The 26,591-nt window shown below is 36.9% G+C and overlaps 2 protein-coding genes across 4 annotated transcripts; one reads left to right on the top strand and one right to left on the bottom strand.

Annotated features, from left to right (window-relative positions):
- The first annotated feature begins 394 nt into the window (after nt 1-394).
- On the top strand, nt 395-13,092 carry LOC109207586 (DExH-box ATP-dependent RNA helicase DExH15 chloroplastic). 2 transcript variants are annotated; one of them, XR_002065036.1, is made up of 17 exons: nt 395-893; nt 984-1,159; nt 1,461-1,574; nt 1,927-2,035; nt 2,135-2,221; nt 3,478-3,596; nt 4,171-4,318; nt 4,539-5,138; nt 5,214-5,492; nt 5,949-6,155; nt 6,938-7,300; nt 8,151-8,387; nt 9,437-9,657; nt 11,382-11,481; nt 11,575-11,721; nt 12,082-12,230; nt 12,500-13,092. XR_002065036.1 is itself a non-coding variant. In XM_019370524.1 (17 exons), exons 1-16 carry the CDS (start codon nt 420-422, stop codon nt 12,178-12,180), a joined length of 3,480 nt encoding a protein of 1,159 aa, XP_019226069.1. In that variant the 3' UTR covers nt 12,181-12,226; nt 12,500-13,092. The 2 variants fall into 2 exon arrangements, 1 of the variants encoding a protein (XP_019226069.1); XM_019370524.1 differs by having other exon boundaries at nt 420-893; nt 12,082-12,226.
- Nucleotides 13,093-14,020: 928 nt separating this feature from the next.
- LOC109207585 (paired amphipathic helix protein Sin3-like 3) lies at nt 14,021-26,318 on the bottom strand. Of its 2 annotated transcripts, none has more exons than XM_019370522.1 (24): nt 25,904-26,318; nt 25,754-25,784; nt 25,528-25,657; nt 24,909-25,064; nt 24,632-24,812; nt 24,453-24,551; nt 24,129-24,302; nt 23,890-24,040; nt 23,458-23,594; nt 22,809-22,884; nt 22,655-22,687; nt 22,250-22,524; nt 21,991-22,145; nt 21,720-21,847; nt 21,383-21,637; nt 17,619-18,299; nt 17,437-17,516; nt 15,721-16,335; nt 15,546-15,646; nt 15,324-15,462; nt 15,081-15,233; nt 14,810-14,973; nt 14,630-14,738; nt 14,021-14,545 (listed from the first exon to the last, which is right to left on the bottom strand). In XM_019370522.1, exons 3-24 carry the CDS (start codon nt 25,575-25,577, stop codon nt 14,396-14,398), a joined length of 4,062 nt encoding a protein of 1,353 aa, XP_019226067.1. In that variant the 5' UTR covers nt 25,578-25,657; nt 25,754-25,784; nt 25,904-26,318; the 3' UTR covers nt 14,021-14,395. The 2 variants fall into 2 exon arrangements, with proteins under 2 accessions (XP_019226067.1, XP_019226068.1); XM_019370523.1 differs by having other exon boundaries at nt 23,890-24,037.
- Nucleotides 26,319-26,591: the final 273 nt, after the last annotated feature.

Raw genomic sequence — 26,591 nt, 5'->3', positions numbered from 1 at the left:
AATTTTGCCCATATTTTGGCCAAATCCCAAATCCCAAAATCAGCTGATTTTGGGCCAAAATTCCAAAACTTGGGAATTATATACATGTTTTTCCAAAATAAAGTTGGAAAATATGTTTTGAAAACGTATGTCCAAACACATTTTCATCTTCAAACCAACTTCACCCAAATCAGATTTTTCAAAATAAATTTGGGATCCATGGCCAAACGCTAGCTTAATTGTTTTTCCATTTTTTCCGGAATTTTATAATTCTTAAGTCCAAACGCCAACTTAATGTGTCAAAATGAAACTTTCTTTTTCGTTGTAGTTTCCGAAATGATCACTGTTCCTTGATATTTTCCAGACGATGCCGTTTAACGGAACGGAACCTTTGTGAATAAAATCTTCTTTTACTGTAACAATTACAATTCCCTCCCGCCATGAGCACACTCCCTATCCTCTTATTCCCTTCATCTTCTCCTTTAAACTCCATAACCAGTCTCTCTCCATTTCTTCCACTTCTCCAAATCCAAACCCCAGGGTTCTGCTCCGTTAAGTCGATTCACACTCCGTACAGTTCTAAATCTAGAATCTTCTACAAATTTCCGAGGTCAGTTTTTCCAACAGAGTCTCAAGACGAAGATGAAGACGAATACGAAGACGAAGAAGAGGATGATGATGATGACGAAGAAGCGGCGGAAGAATACGACGGCGTCGTCTCGGCTGAGGTATCCGACGGAGGCGAAGAGAGTGATGAGGAACTTGAAAGTTCCGTTAGTGAAGTGCTGAACATCGAGGAAACGAGAAAGCAGAGAGTCGAGAAGCTTCGGAGTGAAGTTAGAGAGTTCGGTGATGAAATTATTGATGCTAATGAACTTGCTTCTATTTACTCTTTTCGAATCGACAAATTTCAGGTCAGTTTTGTTTCATTTTCCCGTAAAAATTATTCCTTCTTTTTTAAAATTTTCTAGTTATGCTGATATATTTTGTGCGAAATTTTGAAGCGATTGGCGATTCAAGCGTTTTTGAGAGGTTCATCAGTTGTGGTATCTGCGCCTACAAGTAGCGGCAAAACTTTGATTGCTGAAGCTGCCGCTGTTGCTACAGTGGCAAAAGGAAGGAGACTATTCTATACTACTCCTCTTAAGGCCTTATCCAATCAGAAATTTCGAGAATTTTGGTACGAACTTACTAAAGTATGACACTGTACTGATTTTTTACACCATTGTAATTTAAACTATTATAGCAGGTTATCATTTATTCTAGATTACCAATCAATGCTATTAACTGGACTTACCTGCAATCACCTTTTAAATGACCTGATTGAGTAAATATTTTTTACTCTGTCAGTGCATAAAACTTTCTATACTCCCTATCTTTTATCCTGTTTTGTACGATTCACCTCTATCAAGTTTTGTCATGTTTCCCTTTACATAATATTTATGTTTCTGAGCTTCAATTTTCTTTGGGGCACTTTACAGTGAAACGTTTGGTGAAAGTAATGTGGGGCTCCTCACTGGAGATTCAGCTGTTAATAGAGATGCTCAGGTTTTAATTATGACAACTGAGATTTTGCGCAATATGCTGTACCAGAGGTACATTTCAGTGGTTTTATGAACTGTTGCATATTAGTTATTTGATAGAAGAAACGAAGATTAACAGCATGCTGATTGGCTTGTTAGGAGAAAAAAGCTCTCTGCTTGCGACAACTTGATTTAGCTTTCGTGCATAGAAATTTCAGAGATAATATGCTCAATCGAAGTTGACCATGTATACCATCAAACTATTAAAGAGCTATAGTTTTGAAATTTGTGTAACATGTGACTTCCCTTTAAAGTTGAAAAAAGGGTTAAAGGATAAAGAAACTGTCAGACTTTTATTCTGTTTTATTAAAAGCTTGTTCTATTCATTCCTAAACTTACTACTGCATTACACTTCACTCTGCAGCGTAGGGGTTGCTTCCTCAGATGGTGGTCTTCTTCATGTTGATGTAATTGTTTTGGATGAAGTACACTATTTAAGTGACATATCTCGGGGTACAGTTTGGGAAGAAATAGTATGTGTCTTCTGAATGTGCAAGTTCTTTACATCTCAATTCATCAGCAGCCTCAGAGTACCAATTTCCTATATTTACTCCCCTCTTTTGTTTCTTAAGGTTATATATTGCCCAAAGGAAGTTCAACTTATATGTCTTTCAGCGACGGTAGCTAATCCAGATGAGTTGGCTGGATGGATAGGTCAGGTATTGCAATGAACCAATTGCGATTGCTTGTATAGCCAATAGAGTCTATCTGGCAAATGCTTTTCCGGTCCTTTAATTTTGTGGCTGCGTCCAAGTTGTGTTATTCAGATATTAATTGTGATTGTGACATTCTTGATGCTGGTCTTATTTACCATACTTTTCCTTTCTTAAAAACTTTTTTTGGGGTTGGAGTTGAGCTTATGGCGAGTCACAGTTTATACACATTGTTTTCTTCTTTTGATTAGGTGAGCTTTTTTCCAGCATATTTTTTATGTGCCACGTCAAGATAAATGTTGAAACGATAATTATTCATATGCCATCTTTTAAACCACTGTCCATTTAAGGAAAACCAAAACTATTTGTTACTTAATTGTGATTGTGACATTCATGATGCTGGTCTTATTTACCATACTTTTCCTTAAAAACTTTTTGTGGGGTTGGAGTTGAGCTTAACGCACTTCTTATTGCAGGAGCATAGATTCTTATAATTGACCTACTTTATTCAACTTTAAATGCGTTCTTGGATTTGGGAAACTTGAGGCGTAGGTGACAAATTTTGTTGAAATGTATGCATATTAGCCTCACTAAAAGTTGTACTATAGACAACAACTAATTGAAATCTTTATATCTTGAACAATTCGATGGTTCATGTAAACCCCTTAGTAATTGGTAGTTATTGGGTAACCTGTTGCGTCGACAAGAGAGAAGACTTGAATTTTAATGAACTATAGGTTATTTGCCTTTTGGTTGGCTTGACTCTAGTTAATGTCTTAAACATTTTTGGCATTTTTAAATCTTTTGTAGACTGCTGGTTACGATTTAAATTTTGGTGAACTTTGAGATCATGTAATCAAACTATCATTGGCATATTGTCACCATTTAACACCTTGCTAGTTACATCTTCTTTTGATTCTTTTCCTTTTTACTGCTCAAAATGCCCCGGGTTTTCCTTCTTCTTCGTAGGATAAAGCTCTGCAATTCCATTCTAAGGAGACTTGAAAGTTTGGATGATCTCTTTCTTTCAGTGTCTGCTATCTAAATCTTTTTGCATCACATGCCTGTCGGTAAAATTGGTTTGATTATGAGAAATACTGTGAGAATAGTAAAATGAACTTTTATTCTGATTTGGCTGTGCAATTTTGAACTTGATCTAGGCTGCCAGTTCTAGTTCTACTTACTGGTTTTGTTAAAGTTAATCTAATGACAAGAAGGAAAAAACTTAGGTATTCAGTTCTCTAATTTAACGATCTTTCAAGATTCATGGTAGAACAGAGTTGGTAACATCATCCAAGCGTCCAGTTCCATTAACTTGGCACTTCGGCACAAAGACAGCTTTAGTACCTCTTCTTGATGACAAAGGCACAAGCATGAATAGGTAGGATTTTTTTCCCTTAACTCTTTCATTTATCTTCTCGTTTTATGTTTATCAGTGGCAATGCCTTGCATTGTTTTTTGTTTCTGGAATTTTTAGCACTCACTGCATGTGCACCGGATTTCGTTTACAACATTGGATTAACTTGTACCATATATTGCTTTACTTGTTATAGTTTTTTTCCAAAGGTCGTGGTATATGCATGATTCAAAATCATAATCTTGGTAAACTATTTATCTTATAAAAAAAATAAAATCTTGGTAAACTATTGATTCGCAGGTATTAGTGTTCTGTCAGTTTAAATTTTGGGCCCTGTTCTCGTTTTTCACGGCATATAATAAAACTGGTTATATGTTGAGCATGCCATATGCACTCTGAAGTCAAAAGATTGTATCTACAAAATTTTCGGAAACTATATTTCAGCTACATATGATGGATTGGCCACAAAAAAGTCAGGGGCGTGATGGGACAAAACTAATCATAACGTTTGAAATACTCTCTGTAGTATTTGGAGGACAATTATTACCCAAGAAGATGCTGAAGTTTCATTTCTAATTACCTTCATCTGACTGAGCAGGAAGCTGTCACTCAACTATTTACAGTATGATGAATCCGCCAGTGAGCTATACAAGGAAGAAGGATCTAAAAGAAGAAAATCAAGAAAACGTGAAAATGATGTTCGTCCGCTTTCAAAGAATGATATAAATAATATTCGCCGCTCACAGGTGTGCACCGAAGCTTATTGAGGTTGAAATTTGTGTTGCAATGTTATCTCTCGTCTCTTAGATAATTTATTGCTACATCATCATTTTCACAGAATGTATCAAAAAATTGTAATTTTCACAGAAAACTGTCAATCTAACTTATATCCTGAAATTACCTGTCAAGTAACTCATAGATATGGATTATCTTCAAAAAATTTAGTTACAAAATGTATATTCTCAGGTACCTCAAATTATAGACACGTTGTGGCACCTAAAGGCGAGGGATATGCTTCCAGCAGTTTGGTTCATTTTTAGCAGGAAAGGATGTGATGCAGCTGTTCAATATCTTGAAGACTGCAAGTTACTGGATGAGTGTGAAACGAGTGAAGTTGAACTGGCACTCAAGAGGTTCCGTATTCAATACCCTGATGCTGTGCGTGTGTCTGCAGTGAAAGGCCTCCGCCGAGGAGTGGCTGCACATCATGCTGGCTGTCTCCCCCTTTGGAAATCATTCATTGAAGAATTATTTCAGCGAGGTCTAGTTAAGGTTGTCTTTGCTACTGAAACACTTGCTGCTGGCATCAATATGCCTGCTAGAACAGCAGTCATTTCATCTCTCAGCAAAAGGGGTGATAGTGGACGTGTCCAGTTAAGCTCAAATGAGTTATTCCAAATGGCTGGGCGTGCTGGTCGTAGAGGTATTGATGAAAAGGGTCATGTGGTTCTTGTTCAGACTCCTTATGAAGGGCCTGAAGAGTGCTGCAAAGTTCTTTTTTCTGGGCTTCAACCTCTTGTTTCACAATTTACTGCCTCGTATGGGATGGTGCTTAATCTTCTTGCGGTGCGTTATTCTAGCCTGAGCCTCCTTGATTCATTTTATTTTAATTTTACGATTTTATGTCTTCTTATTCTCCAGGGGGCCAAAGTTACCCGTAGATCAAGTGAGTTAGATGAGATAAAAGTCTCACGAGCAGGGCGGACTTTGGAAGAAGCAAGGAAGTTAATTGAGCAGAGTTTTGGGAATTATGTGGGAAGCAATGTCATGCTTGCCGCAAAAGAGGAGCTTGCCAGAATAGAAAAGGAAATAGAGACACTTACCTCAGAAATTAGCGAGGAAGCGATTGATAGAAAGAGCCAGAAGCTCTTAGCGCAGTCAGCATATCAGGAGATTGCTGAACTCCAGGAAGAATTAAGAGTAATTTCGTTACTCATGCTCTTCAACTTTTTTTTTTTTGCCTCAAACTAGACAGTTCGTTCCTGGCAGCAGGACATTCTTTTTCCTTTTGCTTATCAGAAAAACGGTTCACTATCTGTCCTGAAAATCCTGTAAAGAGCCAGTCGTATGGTGAAACTACTTCTACCTAGTATAAACTAATTTAGCTTTCCCTTTAATATTCTTCAAGGTTCTTTGTCTAAAGGATGACTTTCTAGTTACAGTGGCCTATATGTTTCAGTTTTTGGAAGCACGACAAATTGGAAAAGGCTCTTGTTCATTCACTGAGTATCTTTTCTACTTTGCTTTCTGTTGAAAATTAATCTAGTGTTCAGCATGTCATACACTCTTTCCAGCCACTATTTCTTCCAGCTTTAGTAATTTTAAAAGCATACCGGAAAAGATTCTATTAATGGTCCTTGTGCCTACCTTTTCCAGGCTGAAAAGCGTCTTCGAACAGAACTGAGAAGAAAAATGGAGCTGGAAAGAGTGTTTTCGTTGAAACCTTTACTGAAGGAGCTAGAAGATGGACACCTTCCATTCATGTCTTTGCACTACAGCGACAGTGACGGAGTACAACATTTAGTTGCTGCTGTTTATCTGGGGAAGGTTGATACTTTGAATATTGAAAAGCTTAAAAGTATGGTAAGCATTTCAAGTGACCCCCTTTTTTTCGGAAAAAAAAAAACTAGTAAGTATGGAAGCGTTCGTATCATCAGCAAGTACAATGCTTGATTGTGGTCCTCCTGAGACGCAATTAGCTTGTATCTTCGGCATCTGATCTGCAAACATCATGTTGCATACACTAGAAAGCTCTTTCATAGGGGCTTTTCTCAATTATAGCAAGTAGGAAAGGTGTTAAGACCTTAATGCAGTTCTTGCTCTTTGCTGTTAAAAGTTAATAGGCGACATGTTTGACATATCATATAACTCCTTGAAGTTTTCCATGTTTATAAAACTATTAATTTTCGGCTATTTTCTCCTATTCAGTTATGGTTACTTGATATGGGGGATCATGTCGCCATCAAATTCTCACTAATCTTGAGTCTCTAGTCTTTGGCTAAGAATCAATTGATTAATCAATCAATCAACTATGCCTCAATCCCAAACTAGTTGGAGTTTATCTTAGACTCTATGGAGCTAAGTATCTTGTTGTTGAAAGAGTCTCTTACTTTCTCTCTCTTTCATAATTCTTATCTTCCAAGTCATATGGCGTATGTCTTTTCTATTCTCTTTTGAATTGAGGGAATAAATGGCCATTATTATTGTGCATTCCATATAGGATTTATATGGTTGCACTACCATGCAAATATCTAGTTCTTTTACAGCTGTTTATGATTGTAGTACTGCAGTTTCCTCTTAAACTAAAATTCTCTCCGGTTACCTACTGTACAGTAGTAGGAATGTGTAATCCTTCCTTTTTCCAGGTGCGTGACTATGATGCCTTTGCATTAAAGACAGTAGTGGAAAATTTTGAAGTTGGTGATAGTGGAGGAGAAGATGTTAAACCGTCTTATCACGTGGCTCTTGGTTCAGATAACTCTTGGTATCTTTTCACAGAGAAGTGGATTAGAATGGTTTACAGAACAGGCTTTCCAAATGTTGCCTTAGCTCTTGGTGACGCTTTGCCTCGTGAAATTATGACTGAGCTTCTTGATAAGGCAGAGATGCAGTGGCAGAAGTTAGCTGTGTCTGAACTTGGAGGTCTATGGTGTTTGGAAGGTTCCTTGGAGACATGGTCTTGGAGTTTAAATGTGCCAGTCTTGAGTAGTCTATCTGAAGAGGATGAGGTACCCTATTTGTCTTGATTATCGGGTGTGATTGTTTTGCCTGTGATGCGTTTTTAATCTAATAGGGGCATTTCCTCCTCATGTTGATGCTTGTTAGCATCTGCTTTTGCATTTCATGTTTATTTCGGGGGGGGGGGGGGTGATGAGAAACAGCTATGCGTCGAATACAATCTTTCTTGTTTCTCGGCCAATAGATGTTCTTATCTGGGGTAAGAAGGACCTTATATATATTTATTTATTTATTTAGGTAACATAACATTCTTTCCAGGAATTGCTCGCTACAAAGAGTGAGCAAGAATAACATTTGCTTTAGTAAGCATTGGTACTGCAGATTTTAGTGTTCGCCATTTCGAGTTTTATCCACATGTAGAACTCTGGTTAGAGTTGCTACTATTTATACAATTCAGGTTGTGCGTAGTTTAATCTCCAGTTAGTTTTTCTTGGTGGAGTGCCGTTGGAAGTAAGGACAACATATCGTTCTTCTTTTGGTCAAACTTTTAAATGTTAGACCACCTCTTTATATTGTTACTTGCATTAGTCACATCATTATTTTACAAGTTTGCCACGAGCCAACTTTTTGAGCTTCAGCACTGGGTGGAGTTAACATAGTTCTATATTGGCATATAGCTCGTGACGAGTAATTTTGATTATGTCAGCAGGTCCTCAGAATCACTTGTCTGCGTCTCTCTCTTGCACACATCTACTTATAAAAGCATAGCTTGTCATAAAATATTAGCGTCGCATGCTATATGATTTGTTTTTATTTTAGGTCTTAAACCATGTGAAACATTGAAGCATTAATCCTAGCTTGTACACTTGAAATATCTTTTTTGCTGATGTGTATTGTCAGGTCTTGCAATTGTCTCAAGCATACAATGATGCAGTAGAATGCTACAAGAACCAACGGAATAAGGTCTCCCGTTTGAAGAAAAGGATAGCTCGTACAGAGGGCTTTAAAGAGTATAAGAAGATAATAGATTCAGCTAAGTTCACTGAGGAGAAGATTCGGCGGTTGAAGGTTAGGTCAAAGCGTTTGATTGGTCGTATAGAGCAGATTGAGCCGACTGGTTGGAAGGAATTTCTGCAGGTATATTACTACTTATCTGCTTGTTACATGCAACTGATTGTACTTCGTGTAGTTGTGCAACTTTTCATCCTTAGTCCATTATGTCTGCTACAACATCCTCATATTGGACATGATTGAATGTTCATATTCTTTCATTGTGTAAAATCCTTTTTATTCTCAAGCGTGCTTGCTTTTCTCCCATGTACTCAAACACCACACTAAGACCATCTTTGACTCAAAAGAAAGAGAAGAAGAATTTATCATGACATTATTTATTTTTAAGAAACTCACCGTTGTTGGTTGCCTTTGTCATTTTCTGGGGGTCTGCTCGGAGATCAACTTTTTTATTCTGCAGTTTGGAAATGTTTGCTAATTGAGCAGGAAAAAATGATAGTTCACTTCTGTGAACTGTATTTTTCTGAAGTTGTCGTGGAAATCTTTTGGGAAAGCAACATTCTCTTAAGGAAACCTCCATTCCAACTTATACGACACTTTCCATTCTTGGACTTCCAAAATGTGACGCCATCCCATTTTTGTACAACTTTCAAAATTTCGAGAATTCAGATTCATTAAAGTATCCCCTACCTTAAACTTTTATGTGATGATTTCTCGATCAAACTAAATTTTTCAACCACTACTTTAATATTCTTCTTCCACTATCATGAGTATGCTATACAAGTAAAATTAAGATCTTAAACTCCGTATCTAGTCGAATAGCGTCATATTAATTGAAATGAAGGGAGTGCGTTTTAAAGGGAAAGGATTGAGAGAACATTTTTATGATATTGCCTTGGGGGATAACTAAACTAGGAAATGCTGTTTTTTGAATACTGTTTGATACTTGAACCAGTTCTTTGTTGTAAAAATTTCAAAATAGAAAATTTTCTGGAAACTGCAGCAAGCGCCCATGATCTCATTGTTATTTTACTTGGTCTGGCGAATTACTTGGGGGCAGTTCCCCTTTTGAGATTGAAGCCTTTGATTAACTTGTGTCCTAAAACAGAGTTTCAGATTATTGTTTCATTTTTACCACAAAGCAGAGAAATTACTCATCACTCAATGTCTGCCAGGTCAGCAATGTTATACATGAAAGTAGAGCATTGGATATCAATACACATGTCATTTTCCCCCTGGGTGAAACTGCAGCTGCAATTAGAGGAGAAAATGAACTTTGGCTTGCGATGGTTCTTCGAAATAAATTGTTGCTGGACCTAAAACCTGCACAGCTTGCTGCAGTCTGTGGAAGTCTAGTTTCTGAAGGAATTAGACTTCGGCCCTGGAAAAATAACAGGTAGAATTTTTGTTCTCAAGACGCAGAGTACTATCAGTCTGATTTCAATTCCGACATAGGTTGGTCTAGCTCTTGCATACACCTCCATGCGGGTTTTCCTCCACCATATAAATAAAGGACTTATCCTTTTGAAGAAAATGGTCACCACTGCTCTTTTTTGTCTTAGCATTGCTAAATTAGGATTTAGTTGTCTAGATATTGGGTTACAAGAAAGTTCAAGTTCATATTGGAGACCAACTCATCTCTCTCTCTCTCTCTCTCTCTCTCTCTCTCTCTCTCTCTCTCTCTCTCTCTCTCTCTCCCTCCCTCCTGCTCTTCCTCTTATATTGGGTGGAGGATCCCCAATAAGTTGCCATTGTCTCACCCCTTGAGAAGGCAGCAAGCAGGACAGTGTCACATTAGACTTGTACAAAAGAAGAGAGTGCAGAGGTTTGGAAAAGTTAGTTTCTAGACTAAGAACCTAAACCTACCTATTATCTTAATGGGGCCTGATCCAGCATAGGCTTACAATTTCCCTATATGAATTTGCACAGACTGCTGGTCGTAGTTGATCTGTCCATTTCCCTATTAAGGCTGTGGTTTCATTAGTGGCAAGTTTTCAGACGATATCTGATGCTTTTTTGAAGATTATGTCAAGTAGGAGTCTGATATCCAGCTGAAATCTAGTGGCAAATTTTCTTGGAGTAAAAAACTTTATTTTGATTTCCTTGGAGAACTATTGACATTCGCTGAGACCTGATTTGAAGTTTTATGCAATACTTACTAGTAAGGATTAACGACATACAGTACCCTTAGAGCTACTTTTCCAGAAGGAACGGTATTTCACTTTTACTGCACTCTAGTTTGAATTACACTGGCTTCTTTGTTGTGTTACTTGTGTCCTGGTGAATTTCAATAATTTTTGTTGGATAAGGAGGTGAATTTCCAGATTTTAGATGTCATATGTGTTTTACTTGTGCTTGACCTCGAGACTAGTCTATAGTTTGGAGATTAGTAGCTCTATTTGATAGCTGGATAGTTGTGTTGCGGTAGGTACTGACTATCTAATTGAACAAGATTTTTGGGTTTCTGAAATAAAGAGGTTCTTATATGTTATACCATTTATAAATTTGGGCACAATTCGTGTGAGACATCTGCTTGCGGTTTCATTCAATCCAGAATTTAGTGCGGAGTTCTTGCCAGAGCTTTATAGCCTGTTTGGCCAAGCTTCTTTTTGGCCAAAAGTGCTTTTGGCCAAAAATTGAGGTGTTTGGCCAAGCTTTTGGAAGGAAAAAAAGTGCTTTTGAGCAGAAGCAGAAACAGTTTTGGAGAAGCAGAAAAAAGTAGCTTCTCTCCAAAAGCACTTTTTTGAGAAGCACTTTTCAGAAAAATACACTTAGAAGCAGTTTTTTAAAGCTTGGCCAAACACTAATTGCTGCTCAGAAGTGCTTTTCAAACTAATTAGCCAAACACAAACTGCTTCTCACCAAAAGTACTTTTGAGAAAAGCACTTTTGAAAAAAAGCACTTCCCAAATAAGTTGATTTTTGCAGCTTGGCCAAACGGGCTATTATACTCCTTTGGTAAACTAGGTATTTAAAAAAGAATTGCAGAAATCAAAGCAAATGTTTAGTGAACTTCCAGTATCAGTTCATCATGGTTAAGTTGGCTTCTAGACAATCGCCAATGTTTTTTAAACCTCTGTGCTGAAAAGGAAAGATCTGATTTGAAATCTTATATCTGCAGTTTCGTTTATGAACCCTCTACCACTGTCTTGAATGTCATTGACTTATTGGAAGAAACAAAAAGCTCAATTCTAGAGCTTCAAGAAAAGCATGGAGTACAAGTGAGTTTTCAAGTTTGATTGGAGCCACTTCACAAGAGGTTCCAGGTTGGCTTTGCACTTCATAATTATGAAACAAACTTGCTAATTTCACAGATTCCTTGCTGCTTGGATAGCCAATTCTCTGGCATGGTTGAAGCCTGGGCTTCTGGTCTTACTTGGAAAGAGATTATGATGGACTGTGCAATGGATGAAGGAGATTTGGCTCGCCTTCTACGAAGAACGATTGATTTGTTAGCTCAGGTATGCATGTTGTTAAAGACTATCAGTCTCTTGCTCGCTCTGTTCAAGGAAATCCATATTGCACTAGTGATTGCATATTCTTAGGCGACCATTTGCAGTTAATCTTCATTCTGTATCTCTTGTCTCTTGTCTCTTGTTTGCAAAAAAAAGGCAAAAAATTGAAAACTAAGTATTACAAAGTTTAAGGGCATACATCTAGGCACCCAGCCCATATAATTAAAGAAAGACAGAAGCGGCCCTACACTTTAGCTAAATTCCTTATTTTCGGTGATTATACAACTCCTTATTTTCAGTTTTTCCTTTCATTTCTTCTTTGTAGTTTTCTTTCTGTTTCACTTTTCCTTTTCTGTATGATTGCAGATTCCTAAATTGCCTGATATAGATCCACTGCTGCAAAGCAATGCCAAGGGTGCATCTAACGTAATGGACCGCCCACCAATAAGTGAATTAGCAGGATGATATACAAACAAAAATTCATCATCTCCTTAAGGAGTCGAACTCAAAGGCAGGTAATCTATAGCCACTGTTCCTGTAAGAGCTATAGAACTTGATCAATTTATTTTCTGTCAACGAGGCTTCATATTAGTGAATTTCTCATTTATCACCTGCATGTTGATTGACGGTTCGTTCACGATCTTCATGGTTCACACAGTTCAAAGTACTAATGAACTCCCAAGTCTTAATAACTCTTTCACCCTTGCAAAGTAGACTCATCTTTGTCTTCCTTTCATGATACTGATTCTCTCTCATTGTCCTGAATTTGCTGGTCTAAAACCAGTCCCAGGACGGTTTTAAATTATTGAGCCAGGCTCAGCCTTTGCTATAAGAGAGATTGCTCAGAGCAGCAGAGTAGCAAGAATCTAGCGAACAAGTAAAAGGTGCAGCTTTGGATAATGGGCGAGGTGTTAAAAAACGACAAAATCAGTATCTTCATACGAGATGTATTATACTGGAGTATGCTGTATACATCTCTAGAAAGGACTAAACCAAACACACTACATCAGGTTGGTCTATCTGTGGAAACGGCACTTGGTAGAATGACCGTGCAGCGGAAAGTATAGATTCAATTTAAGTGAGCATGATTTCCTAGAGTTGATTGTTCACCAATTAGCTTGGAGGATTGTCCTCTACTTTTTCTTTGGAGTAGCAACATAGAAATAGACCAGAATGGTATATAACTCGCTTTTAGAAAGTGCGACTGTATATTCCATCACAAAAATAAATTTCTTATTTGTAGATCAACCAGGATTTCGTTATCAAAAAAGATCAACCAGGATTTCAGTAAAAATGTATATCACTCCATTTCGGAAATGGTCCTGTTGCCCAAACCTCTTTTGTTTTGATATACATAAGCTTCAGCCATTTTGTTCATGTTGTGACATATTTCAGCCTTGTAATCCCCTTCCCCTACCTCCTATATAGATTACGAAGTTTTTTATATTGTTATTCGAAAATACATAGAGAACTTAAGTTTCACCACCCATCATATAAAGAATTCAAGTACTTCGTCCATTAAAACAATCCATCTGCATGTTAAAGGGTATACCTAAGATATAAATAAATATCAAATTTGTGCCATCTTTTAAGTTTTTAGACGAGTAAGTTCACACAATTCTGTTACATCTTAATAGCTGCCAAATTTTCAAGTGTGTTCTCCAGAGAAACTCAGTTAAAAAATAAAAAATGGAGCCCAATTACTTGTGTCTTACACTTTAAGAATTTAGCGCCAGAAATATCCCTTTGTTGGCCATCTTAAATTTGCCCGAAACTGTTCTACAAACAGGTATGGCATATCACTATTTTATTTTAAAGGATGCCAGCAGCTCATTTTTTATTAATTACCAAGACTCATGATTCACCTTTTGTATTTCTCTTTAGAGATGCCACGAAAAACGATTTTATTTCTACCGAGCCAAAACAATCTGGTAATGTTTCTACTAACCAAAATTATTGTTTATTAGCTACTTTACTTGAATTTCTAGCAGCATACTATGTGATACTCACACAGCTTGAATATGCTTTTATGATTTTGCGACCAAATACTCGGCCAGTTTTATGGAAAATTATGCCAAACTTAGACAGCAAATTTCAATAACATATTAGCTTAATTTAAGATAATAAAAAATAGCACAAAAAATAGCTCCATTATTGCAGTCTCGCAGTATGCTCTATCCTTAACCGTTATTCAACAAAAAGAAAAAGGCCCGACAGTTGCATCGAGACGGGAAAGGTGAGTTGGTCATAAGAATTTCGGACTCGGGAAATTAGCCAGAAGAAAATAATTACAAGTGGAATCTGCTACACAGTAACAAGGAAAATTTCATGAAATTGACAATTTAGTGTTTTACAACAGAGAAGGCAAGGATATTTACATCAATTTGGGCACAAAATTTAGAGATGACACCCTACAAATTTTCCAAGCTGTTAGCCGGATCATTTATTCAATAGGAAAAGGTACATAAATCTATGGTAGCGGGGGCCAAAATTTGAATTTCCACAAATACGATTAGTCGGCTAAGAAACAAATATCAGAAGCATAAAGTCAGAAACCTTCGAGAGCAAGTAAATCGTGTGAAATTCTACCTTTTGGACTCCATTACTCCATTTCGTGTCATAGAACTATAACTATGACTAATTGAATTTGTAGATTACCTTCATGCAAAATGCACATCTTTCAACTGAAGAGTAATCTGCGGAAACGTTGTACTTTACTAGAACCATTCAAAGACTTCGAGTGGCCATTTGATGAAAATCTGTCCTTCAATGTTCTCCGCCTTTTTCTTGACCGGATCAAGAAATCTTCAGTGTCTAAAACGTAAGAGACCTAGGGCATCCGGAACCACAAAACAGTTAGCAAGAGAGACAAGGCTCTTCGATTTGTGTCTATTACTAAGGACAGCTATTGTACCTTTGATGAACTGCATGCTATCTTACATTCTAGACCATTAATAATTTGAACTCCTTCCATAGCTTCACCTGGAAAAGTCTCATCTCCAAATCCATACTTACGCTTGTTTCTGCAAGATACGAGCAGGCATTAACCTATGATATAAAATATTCAAGAAAGCACTCTGTGTTGATATAATACCTTGTCAAGAACACCCCAGGGTTCTCCTTCTTCAGAGTAATAACAGAGAGGAGTTCATTGCTCAAATAAGCTGCAAAATTTGGGTCCATTGACACCGCAGACATCTCAGGCTTATCATGAACATAGTCCATGAGTTGTATGGATAGACGTGTTGGTGTAGATGACTGCAGTGGAGGTCATTTATCAATGCTAGTTTAAATGGAAAAGGGAATGGTAGGTTCTATATTGGTCACATAACATAAAAGGAAGCAAAGATGTCGCAAAGTCTTACACATGCTATCCTGTATATGCTCTCTTCATGAAGAAGAACACGCACATTTTCATGGTAAACTACATCCCAAAATGTGCTAGATTTTCTTGAGGTTTCATAAGCATACAGTTGGAGAAGTTTACTTTCCAACTCATCAGTTGCAATTGTCTGTAGCTGCACGAGATGCAGAACAAAATTTTAAGAATAGTACAAGACAGCTGCATACACCAAACAAGGAGAAAATGAAAAAACACAAGCATTTACCTGTTTGACAATTTTGTATATCAGTTTGTCTAAGGTGAAGAGAAGATATGACTGAGCTCCAATAATAGCTCGGCAGTCATCCTCAAACTTTGCATTGTCAGAGGAACCATCCAGCAGGTTATAAAGTGCACTCATGAATCTGAAACATCAAAGAGGAGCTTAGTCTAATTAAGTACAGATTAATCAAAATGAATGGAACAGGAAACAAATCACTCAAGTGACCTGGCATATGATTCAGTGGGGTTTATAGCATTTGAGACTCTCCATCTGTGTTCAGCTGACGAAGAATGCGATTTTGCTTTCTGTAGTCTTTCATACAATGTCTGTAGTTAAGAGAAGAAACATTAGTGTTGCATCATCTGAAGGATTTTTACTACATGATATTAAATAGCCTTACCTGGTGAAGTCTGAACAGCACATAAAATGAATCATTTCCATAAAATATACGTGATTCCTTCTCTCTGTCATGAAATATAGAAGGAACTTGCTTTGTGAGAGGCCTGGATGTATGTTGAAGACGTTCTGAAAATGGCATAACAGCACCATCTCCTTCAGCATCATGGACATCAGCAGTTCCTTCCACCTCTCCTTCACTCTCTGCCTTGTTATCATTCTCATCATTGTCCCCATCTTCACGCTCTTCTTCGTGAGAACCTTCTCCATTAGCAGACTCACTACCTGAAACATCACAATTTTCAGAAGCATTCTCACTATCCTCTGATGTCCCGTGAGCACTTGCTTCCCCTTCATCATCAGCATCATTCTCACATCCTCTCTCTCCACCACGAACTACTTCTCTATGTCCACTTTGGTACAGCTTACTACTTGAACTTCCCTTTAAACTATGTGATACATTTGGACCACCTTCATTTGATGGTGTAAAATTATCCTCAAAATCACCATTTGGAGTTAATTCGCCCTCTTCTCTCTCAAGTTTACATTTTCCTATGGATTCTTCAAGACATTTCTCAACCTTCACACCTTCTGCCTTTGGGTCCACCAACCCTCCATCCTAAAATCATGTGGCAAAAAAGGGAAAAGAATTTAGAGATGGGGGGCAACAACAGACATACTGCAAGCTTAAATAGTATCTGAATGTGGTTTTCTTTTAGTTGTGTCTGTGTGCTTTGGGGTTTTCTTGGAAAAGGGCTACTTGTGCACTCTCAATGTAATCTGATTACACCCTCACTGCGGACGGTTTCATATCCCAAAGAAGCAGAAAACCAGGTATCAGCTTCAAGTTTAGAGGCACTGCAAACAGTATCCAATTAAAAACAAGCCCAAAACCACTAATACGGGGAACCTCTGTATGCGCCCCCTGGGCCATGTTGTGGAGTTTGCAGTGGGTGGAATAAAGATGTCGCAAGATAACGATTTAAGTTCTTAAAAAGCTTTTGTTCCACTAAATAAAAGTAATTCATAAGAAATATACAGCCTTGTAGAGATACTGTCTAGTGAAGGTCCTAACTTCTCTTTTCAACAATATTTCTGCATTCTCAATTCTGCAAAGCCTACATGTAGGCATATAAAGATTCACCATATATTCCACAGGCAAGGTCCACTAGATATCTCCACGCATTTAGTGTTTGGGCATTTTCACGGGTCAGTGTTGGGTGGGGTATCTAAACAGCTCAACTTGGATTGCTATTTTCTGACAGGTTATTTTGGGTAGCACAAATTAGCCCACCAGAAAAATTGCCAAACCCATAAAATTTTGGGCAGGTTACTTTTGGGGAATTTTCGCCACCCCTAGTCTGTGCCTGACAAGGGAGCAAGAGGCAGATAAACAGAGTTCACAGCAGGATCTCAAAAATTTCCTTCTTTTGGATTCACGTCAAGATTTTTTGCCAGTGGTTTATCTAAAGAGTAAAGACTACCTCTTATTTCCTAATTGTTCGGCTTTTTGGGACTAGAGCATGGGGAAGAGGTTGAAGAAAGAGCAACAAGTGGTAAGGGAACTTTGTGTTTTTTTTTTTTTGAGAAGGGGGGGGGGGGGGGTTAGGGTAACTTCAAAATCATGAATAGGTGAAGCAAATGCATAGAAATGTCAAGTCTCTATTTGGAGGTGAACTTTAAAACAGTCAAGGGATCTAAAAGTCTTAAAACACAGTACCTTTGAGTCATTAGAAGATTTTATCTCAAGTTCACATTTGATTGAGGAACTACTAGGTCTGGAAGTACCTGCACCATGCCCTGTCAATGGAAAGGGTACATCAAATTTTCAATTACTAATCCTATGAAGAAGTGTGAAAAATACAAAATGGAAGAGCAATCCGAAGTAGGCAGCCCATGAACCTGAAGCAGTTTCTCTACAGACTCTTCCATGGCTTTCCTCCACAACCGTGCTGTTTGAAAGCACTAGCTGGTCAGCACCAAAAGCCTCTCTGCTGAGACCAGATGCTGCATCTGCCATGTTGGGATCAGCGGCTGCCTTTCCATGCTGAAGGAGGGTCCTTGAAGTGACAATTTTCAGTGTCACACCAGTTGCATCAGGAGATTTATCATCCTTAAACCCATTTTCACCATTTGCAATCCGAACTCTGGAAGAAATTGAATGCTGAGGTGGAGGCTCTTCATCTCCATTCCTGGAACTGCTTTGTCTGCAATTCATGCCTGAGTCACTAGCAGGGCTACCAGCCCTTTCCCCATCAATTGCTGTGTTACCTTTAGCATTTTGATTTTTAGCCTTTTCAACATCTCCACCATCCACTGCACCCTGAGGTTGACGAGGAACACCAAATATTGGTTCCAGGAAGGTGGTCCAAATCTTCATGACTTTATCCAACTGTTCTCTTGTACAAACTTCACTACATGAATACTTAATGATTTGATAAAGATCTTCATGGATGTCAGAATCAGGATACTCGAACTCCAGGTGAGGGATAATTGGTTGCCCATTTCCAGCAGCAACAGAGAGAAGCACATCATCTTCTTTGCACTTATTTTCACTGATTTCTTTGATCTCAGCCAGCAGTGCTGTGGGGACGAAAACATCAGTTCCTTGATAAACAACTACTTGTAGCAAGAAAAAACTAATTCTTCGAGGTAGAGAGAATTTTATAGAAAAAGTTACAAAGCTCTCCTTCAAATATCCCATAAATAAAGGTAGGTCGGAATTGGTGAAAATTGGAAAGACTTTGAACAATATTTCATATGATGCGCTATGATCTCTGTTGATGATTTGCTTCAGTTACTATTGCATTTTTTTAGCATAATAAGTTAGCTTAATTTTAGGATAAATCTACTTTTTTGAATTCATATTTTAGTTAGATTTTTTAGGTTTGTTGAGATATTTTAGTTTTTTTGAATTCTTGTTATGCAGATTTTTCTGCAGATTATGTTCTTAATTGGCTATTTAAAGCCTTGTTATGCTTAATAAAATTATTGAGAGACTTTTTCAATCAATACTTTAAATCCTTTTGCTGCCCCATCTTTTAAAAAACCAACAGTGGTATGAAGAGCTTCATTGATCTTACGGGATCTGTGAGTTCTTCCAAAAAAACCATTTTCAAATCATTTTTAACCAATATCAATTTTTAAACCTATTTTCAAACATGGCAAGCAGCAGTCTCTCTTTGAATGCCCCACAAACTTTCACCGGTGAAAACTATCAGATTTGGTCAGTGAAAATGAAATCATATCTTGAAGCCTATGATTTATGGGAAGTTGTAATGGAAGATAGACCATTACAACCACTCCCTGAAAATCCTACCCTTGCCCAAATTAAAAACCATTCAGAAGCGAAAACCAAAAAACACAAAGACAAAACTGTGATTCAAAATTCAGTTGCAGATTCAATTTTTTCTAAAATCATTGAATGTGAGACAGCAAAAGAAGCTTGGGAAAAGCTTAAAAAGGAGTACCAAGGAAGTGATCGAGTTAGACAAATGCAGATTTTAAATTTGAAAAGGGATTTTGAATCTCTTAGGATGCAAGAAGACGAGACTATCACTAGGTATTCTGATTGGATTTCTTCTATTGTTAATAGAATCAGGTTGCTTGGCGAGGATTTTAAAGATAACAGAATAGTTGAAAAAATTCTTGTGACGGTTCCAGAGAGATTTGAATCCAAAATTTCCTCTCTAGAAGAGTCTAAAGATCTCTCTACCATCTCTGTTGCAGAATTAATAAGTGCTCTTCAAGCACAAGAACAAAGAAGAGCATTTAGACAAGAAATGGTTACTGAAGGTGCTTTTTATGCACAAAACAAAAAAGAAAAGGTCAATTATCCTCTTTGCAAATACTGCAAAAAGAAAACACACCTAGAAAAATTTTGTTGGTGGAGACATGATGCAATATGTGGTATTTGCAAACAAACAGGCCATGTTACAAAAGTGTGTAAGTTCAAAGACGCTCAACACAATCCTCAAGCATAAACAACAAAAGCAGTAATTGAGGAGGAGCAATTGTTTTAGAGCAACTGAAGCAAAGGAGGAGTGTTGATGATTTGCTTCAGTTACTATTGCATTTTTTTAGCATAATAAGTTAGCTTAATTTTAGGATAAATCTACTTTTTTGAATTCAAATTTCAGTTAGATTTTTTAGGTTTGTTGAGATATTTTAGTTTTTTTGAATTCTTGTTATGCAGATTTTTCTGCAGATTATGTTCTTAATTGGCTATTTAAAGCCTTGTTATGCTTAATAAAATTATTGAGAGACTTTTTCAATCAATACTTTAAATCCTTTTGCTGCCCCATCTTTTAAAAAACCAACAATCTCTCAAAAGATCTTTCTCTACATTACAATTCAAGGTGTGCTTCTAGTGCTGGGACAAAACAGATGATTGAAAATTCTATAATCAACTCAAGAAAGTAGTACTATTGTGGATGTACAACAAACTTCCTCCTCCGTCTGCAATTAAATAAAGGCACTCGTTGAATAAAACCTATTGCTGAATTATGTGAAAGCATTGTCATGACCATCCACAAGCAAATGAATTTACATCTATCAAAAATGACTACCAAGGGTAATCCATTGAGATGGCACAACAACATATAGATGGTCAAATCTCTTACACCTCCTTTTGGCGTTTATTACCGTTGTGACGGAACCTTTCCAAGTAAAGAACATTAGGCCACTTGCACGAATTGCTGTGAGCTTAGACAGCTGCATGCTACTTCATTTACATACAACAGCTAGCTTAGGCACACCAATTTTGCCAAATCAAGTTCAAAAGAGCAGATACGGTTTGTTTCTAATCTTTCGAGGAAGGGGAGAGGGATTTTTAATTGTATGTTGAGATTGTTACTTCTAGTTTAAAATTTCCTAGTAGCTTCCAGTCTCAGACTAGATCCTTCACGTCGATACTCTTGTCACCTATATAGAGGGTAATTCAAGACAAGAATACCTTTTTTTGATAAGATAAGTATATAATTCAAGACAAGAATACCTTTTTTTTGATAAGATAAGTAAATAATTCAAGATAAGAATACCTATAAGTAGTAATAGTCCTTATATCATCTGGAATAGTGTCAAAAAAGGCTTGTGATCAATGCATGTTGTCCTATTTTATACGGTAAACATAAACTTCAACATTATTATATTATAAGCTAAACAGTAGGCTCAAATATGTTTACTTTTGGTCGGGCAGGCATTGATGGAACAAATTCTCCAGCAGGGCAAGCATTAGATTATTCTCAAAGCTTGATAAGACTTCGGAGAGCAAGTAACAACTACAGTTAGGTGAAAGCAAAAATGGAATTTCTGCTTCATCAATTTTTCTGCTTGTTGGGTCTTCTAGTTGTTAGAAAGTAGAACTCGGAACTGCCACACTGATTCTGACCTCTTGACAAATATTGTGAGAGCCATAAATCTTGAGCTCCTTTCTAAAAACTCATTTCAACTTCTAAGAACATTGTTCTGGTTCTACAAGAGCCAATTTTTAAATTGTAAGCTCTTGCTTGAGACAGCCCAGGCTACAAGGACAAAACACTGTTTCTTTCTAGAAGAGAATTCTAGAATTCATAAATTATAAAATAACTTCCGAAATACAATATGGTGAAAGTATAAAGTTATTAGAATGAACTAGTTCTAAATCAGAAAATGTCATCTTACATTACCTTTTGTGCTCAAGCTTTTCGTGTCCTGCTGCTTGAAATAAAAGCTACGATGATCCAGTGATTTGTGATAGTTCTTGGCATAAATTTCAGCCCAAACTTTATTAAAATCAGAACGACACCTTGCCCACTCCTCTTGTTTCTGCTTCAAGCGAGTGAGTATAACTGGAAGTGCAAGTGGTGCATTCTTCCTTAACACATCCATAACATCAAGCCCGTGGTCACCGTAGAGACGTTCAATGCACCTTAGATTCAGAGCTATACCAAAAAAAAAAAAGCATAAGAATTTATGATTACAACAATCCAATAGCAATATCAGCATCAGTTATCAGCCTCTTACCAGTAAAATGTTCTTCAATACGGATATGACTATCACTGGCAATAGTATTATCATTGATCTTGTTGAGCAATTCTTCAACACGTCTTGTTGTTGCATTGACAGACTCTAAAAGCATATCCAGCTCAAACCTATTATTATGGAAGCATCAAATTGCAAAGGAGTATTAAAGAAAACTTTACAACAACTGGTCAGAGGATATGAGATCACTTCACATTCTAGATAAAATGAAAGTTAAGACTTTAAGACCACATGCATCAAGACAACTTCCAACCTGTCATCTTCACATCGGAACAAGCTTTCTTCATACTGGTTTTTGCGCATATGTTTAAAAGAGTAATCCTCACTTCCTGATGTCACCGATACCCAGAGATCATTTAGTACATCAGCACCAATCTCGGTTCGCTGACTCGCTAATGGAATTGGATACTGTAGCAAGAAAAGTGTTGCACCATCAGTGCAAAAGATTTATAAGACATCAATACATGTATCTTAGGAAGCAAATAGAGCTACTTTAAACAATAGATCTGTACATTCTTTGGAAGAAGCCGATAACTCGGTGAGCAACTTTCACAGTTGGAGAGATCAAGTTCATGTATAGGTTTTGCTGCGTATTTATCCTTGCTTGGGTACAAAGACATCTTCTGCCCTTGTATATCTTTACTTCCATAGGCGACGCCTCTGTCAGGTCTATCTCTTTCTCTTGTTTCGCGGACTCTATTCCTGTCTTCCCACTCACAATCTCGGTCTTTGTCCCTGTCTTCTACTTTATCCGACTTGGGAATGTGTTCATCGTTCCATGAGGATCCTGAAATGGACTGAGATAAGTCAGAGATCTAGTGGACATACAGGTGCCGCAATCCCATTATAGTCATTGTCATATCGCTAGAAAAGAAATAAGACTACATCTTCAAGAATACAGCTAACATCATTCTTACGTGTTTTGCTCAGAATAGCAGCAAGGTAACCATCTGCAGAAAAACTCCAAATAGAATAAAATCTTTATTAAGATCTGGAAAATGAAACTCAAATAGCAGTAGCAAAGCGATGCAAGTGTAACAGAAAAGTAAGCAGGAATCATTAGCTTATTACCTGTCCTGTCACAGTGAGAAATAAATTCATCAAATCCGTCCATGAGATCTGGATGTTTCATGAGTAAGCTGCTAACCTAAGGCAAACAAATTTTTACTCCAAATTACTGATTTCATTGATACTATAGAAGCATTATAAATAAGAAACTGAATCATGTAATTGACAACTAACATTGAGACTACGCTTGCAAGCATAAAGTCAAGCCAGACACAGAATGACATGCTGGTGGAACCACATTCTCATTAAGAAAAGATTCATCAGTGTGTTTATAAGCGACATATTAATTATACTTCCGTGAACTTTCATCATTTTTCTTTTTGGAAAAAGGGGTGGGGTGGGGTGGGGTGGTGTATTTATGCAACTGATAATCAATGCTGTTACTGTCTATGACGTCAGATGTATGTGAAGATATATGAACATTGGGATGCATACACAAGATTTCTCACTACAGACTAAGCTGTATACTACTTCCCTAAAACAAAAGAAGGAATATAGCAGATATGTAGGTCATTGCCTTATTGGTTTCATATTTCTATTATAAAATGTTATCAATTAGTTCAAGGGTATTGATAACCTTCACCAGGACAAGTAAATTCAAAAATTTAACCAAGCTCAATGAAAAGAAATTTCAAAGCATGAAGAAGGATACCAGGGATTGTAATTGTGGTCTTGTAACTATTTCCTTGCTATAGATATGAAGGCACTTAAAAAACTGATTTCGATCTCCGATATCCTGTAATCTTTCCTTAACCCGCTCACAGTAAGCAAAACCATGGTCCTGCACACCTGCTCCAACATAAGTAGATTACTAGCCATTCAACTAAAAAATCTGATGAAACTAATAAAATGAAACTTATACTATATTTACAGGAAAGGAAACATACAGGCAGCAAAATTCAGATGGCCAAATTGTTATTTACCATACAACAAGGTGCAAGTCTCAATCATAATTTTCTTAATATCAATACTTACCTTGCAAATTTATTGATATTAAGAAAATTTGGCCATCTGAATAATTTTTATATTAGTTAATTACTTTTCAAGGTTGGAACAAGCAAATTACATCAATCGGCAAACTTACTGTGTTCAAACTGGTCAACAGCAGAATCTCTATGAACAGATTTTCTGTCCAGCTCTCTATCCTCATATTGTGGATCCCTTCTATCCCTTTCAGTTTTCATCGTTGTTTCTTCATATTCTGGATCAGGCCGGTCGACATGTGAAGTAGCCTTCTAAACCAGCCAAAAGATAAAAATACCCTGATTTATCAGCCAAAATTCAACGACATCGGACTCTAGAAAATCACCATCAAGAAACTACCTTCTCGACGTGCATGTGCCTTGCCGTGGTCATCGAAGAGCTTTTCGCATCATAACGCAGGATAGGGGCCCTATGAGCTTGAGCCTGACGAGCTCGGGCTGCGGCCATGGCATCAGGTAAAAAATGGGTGAACTCTTCAAGCAAATCAGGATGGCCACGGAAAAGGTAGGAGACCTGCAAGAACATAAAATAGCCTCAAAATGCGTAAGATCTCAGTAGTGACATTTGAAAGAGATAAAATCCCGTTATGAGATTAGAAAACATTCATGCTTTCCGTTTTTACTCAAACGCAAAGAGGCTGCCAAGCAAAGGCGAGTAACATACCTCATTATAAACTTCTGCAATGGACTTGTTTTCCTTTCTATACATATTTAAAATATCAAGAAATGATTTATATACGAAATCATCACCTTGAAATCTAGTCTGCAAAGCAGAATGTTAATCAAATGAGAAGAGCAATTTTAATTTAAAAAGCAGCATTCATTAGTAGCGTGATGCTTCACCTTTATTTTGTTTACAAAACTGATTGCTTCTTCAAATTCAACTGGCTTTTTCACTGGGGGTTCGTCCTCAGGATTGGTGATCTCATATCCCTTGGGCAAAAATGTATTGAACCCCATAATTAGGCTTCGATGCCCTTTGAATAATTTCTTCACCCTCGCTATGACACCAGAAGTGTCAATTCTGCAAACAAACAGTCCCAAGGAAAAGGATAAAAAAAACTAATCAAGCACCAAATATGTTGCTAAATCAATGGCATTTAACCTGTCAAGATTCTACCTTTGAGCCTTGAAATCTTTCATGACTTCAAGAAACTCATCATATTTGTCCCTTCTGTCCTGAAAGATTTCCTTCACTGCCTTTAGATAGGAAAGGGCGTCGTTTGTTGTTAGCTTATTCGCACTGCTTCCACCCATCATTGGGGATTGCCCTGAACTGCAGTGTCAAATGTAATAAGACATGAAATAAAAAGCACACATCTTTCTACAGGGAAACCAACATCTATCATGAGCCCACATTAAGTCACAGTATCAATACTGAATGTCAATATTAGAAAGGAAAAAAAAAGGAGAAAAAAACATTTGGTGCTAATATTATAAAAAGGAAAAACAAAATTTGGAGACTTACTGTGATGCAACTAAACTAATACTACTACTCTCTGTTCAACTCAAATAGAGGATAAAATTTAGTAAAAACCAAAAAAGCTTATCCCTTTAGAAGAACAAACTACTGCCCCTACCAATTTGTATAAAGCTTCGGCATCGTAAGTTGAATCACCAAATTATACGTTAAAATCTTAGAAATATTACCTGATAATCTCACAATTAGCACGAATTACATAGTAATTTTGCAGTATAATAAAAGTTCAAAAGAATGATAATTTGTTTATAAGACTTACGGTTCAGCAGGAGAAGAGACAACAACGGGGCGTTTGAGTTGAGAACTCATGTACACGTCATCATCTCTAAGTCATATCTCTTCACCATTTTGTAAATTTAATCCTCCAATTAACAAATAATACAAAAATCCTGAACAAACAAATCACATAATACTCACTTCATTAATCATACATAATTACAGATCTAACAAACCACAATTATCAGCTAACAATCCTTAACTCTTACCACAGATCACCTCCAAATTCTCATCAAAATCCTACAATAAACAAAATAATTAAAACGATAATACAAAAATTCTTATTTTACTAAATTACATTACTTAAAAATTAAGAAAAGCATAAACAATGACGTAAGTAAAAGGTTGAGAATTTTTACAGAGAATAAAGAGATCTTCAAACGAGTCCGTTAATGGCGGTTGCTTTTAATATTGTGAAAAATTCTTCCAAAGGAAGAAGAAACAAACAGTTCCTTTTAAGAAAACTGTGTTTTTTTTGTGTGTGTATTTTTTGTGTGTGTAGAGTGAGATGAATATGCAATTCAATTCCTTATTCAAACGTATATATGAAAAGAAGAGAAGAAGAAGCTAAAATGGAAAATAAAGCTATGGCTATGGGCTATGGCTGTGATTTATTTTTTTTATTTTTTATTTTTGTTAGTTAATTGAAGATTATAATATGGAGAAAATTATCTGCTTTCTGATTCACAATATGTGAGAGGAGCAATGAGAAAAAAGAGAGAGTTTATATATTAGTGTTGTTATTTGTTATATCGTCTTAGCTGGTATTTTTTTGGTGATATTATATGGAGATGGATATAATAAAAATTTCAATACAGAGAGCAAGAGGGAGAGGAAAAGAAAAGAAAAGCCGCAGGGGGGGGGTGGGGGGGGTGGGGGAGAGTCATTTTGACCTCTCTTTTTTATGGTTTCAAATGGACTACAAATTGAGACCTAAATTGCTAATTTTAGGTGATTAGGAGTTGAATTATTATTATGAGAAATGGTGGAATACGATAAGAGTGATAACAGTGGTATTTTTTTCTTTTGGTCAAAGAAAATTAAAAA

Source organism: Nicotiana attenuata, unplaced genomic scaffold, assembly GCF_001879085.1.
Source record: "Nicotiana attenuata strain UT unplaced genomic scaffold, NIATTr2, whole genome shotgun sequence".
NCBI lineage: Eukaryota > Viridiplantae > Streptophyta > Magnoliopsida > Solanales > Solanaceae > Nicotiana > Nicotiana attenuata.
Note: the sequence above shows the minus strand (reverse complement) of the source record. Positions and strands in the feature narration are given on the sequence as shown.

Excerpts from the sequence above, each read along its gene's own strand:
- LOC109207585 (XM_019370522.1), bottom strand. The coding sequence starts at position 25,577 with ATGAGTTCTCAACTCAAACGCCCCGTTGTTGTCTCTTCTCCTGCTGAA. Across the intron at positions 24,813-24,908 it reads AAAGATTTCAAGGCTCAAAG|AATTGACACTTCTGGTGTCA; the intron begins GTAGAATCTTGA and ends GTTTGTTTGCAG. Across the intron at positions 24,041-24,128 it reads GGCACATGCACGTCGAGAAG|AAGGCTACTTCACATGTCGA; the intron begins GTAGTTTCTTGA and ends TGGCTGGTTTAG.
- LOC109207586 (XM_019370524.1), top strand. The coding sequence starts at position 420 with ATGAGCACACTCCCTATCCTCTTATTCCCTTCATCTTCTCCTTTAAAC. Across the intron at positions 2,036-2,134 it reads GTACAGTTTGGGAAGAAATA|GTTATATATTGCCCAAAGGA; the intron begins GTATGTGTCTTC and ends TTGTTTCTTAAG. Across the intron at positions 5,493-5,948 it reads AACTCCAGGAAGAATTAAGA|GCTGAAAAGCGTCTTCGAAC; the intron begins GTAATTTCGTTA and ends TACCTTTTCCAG.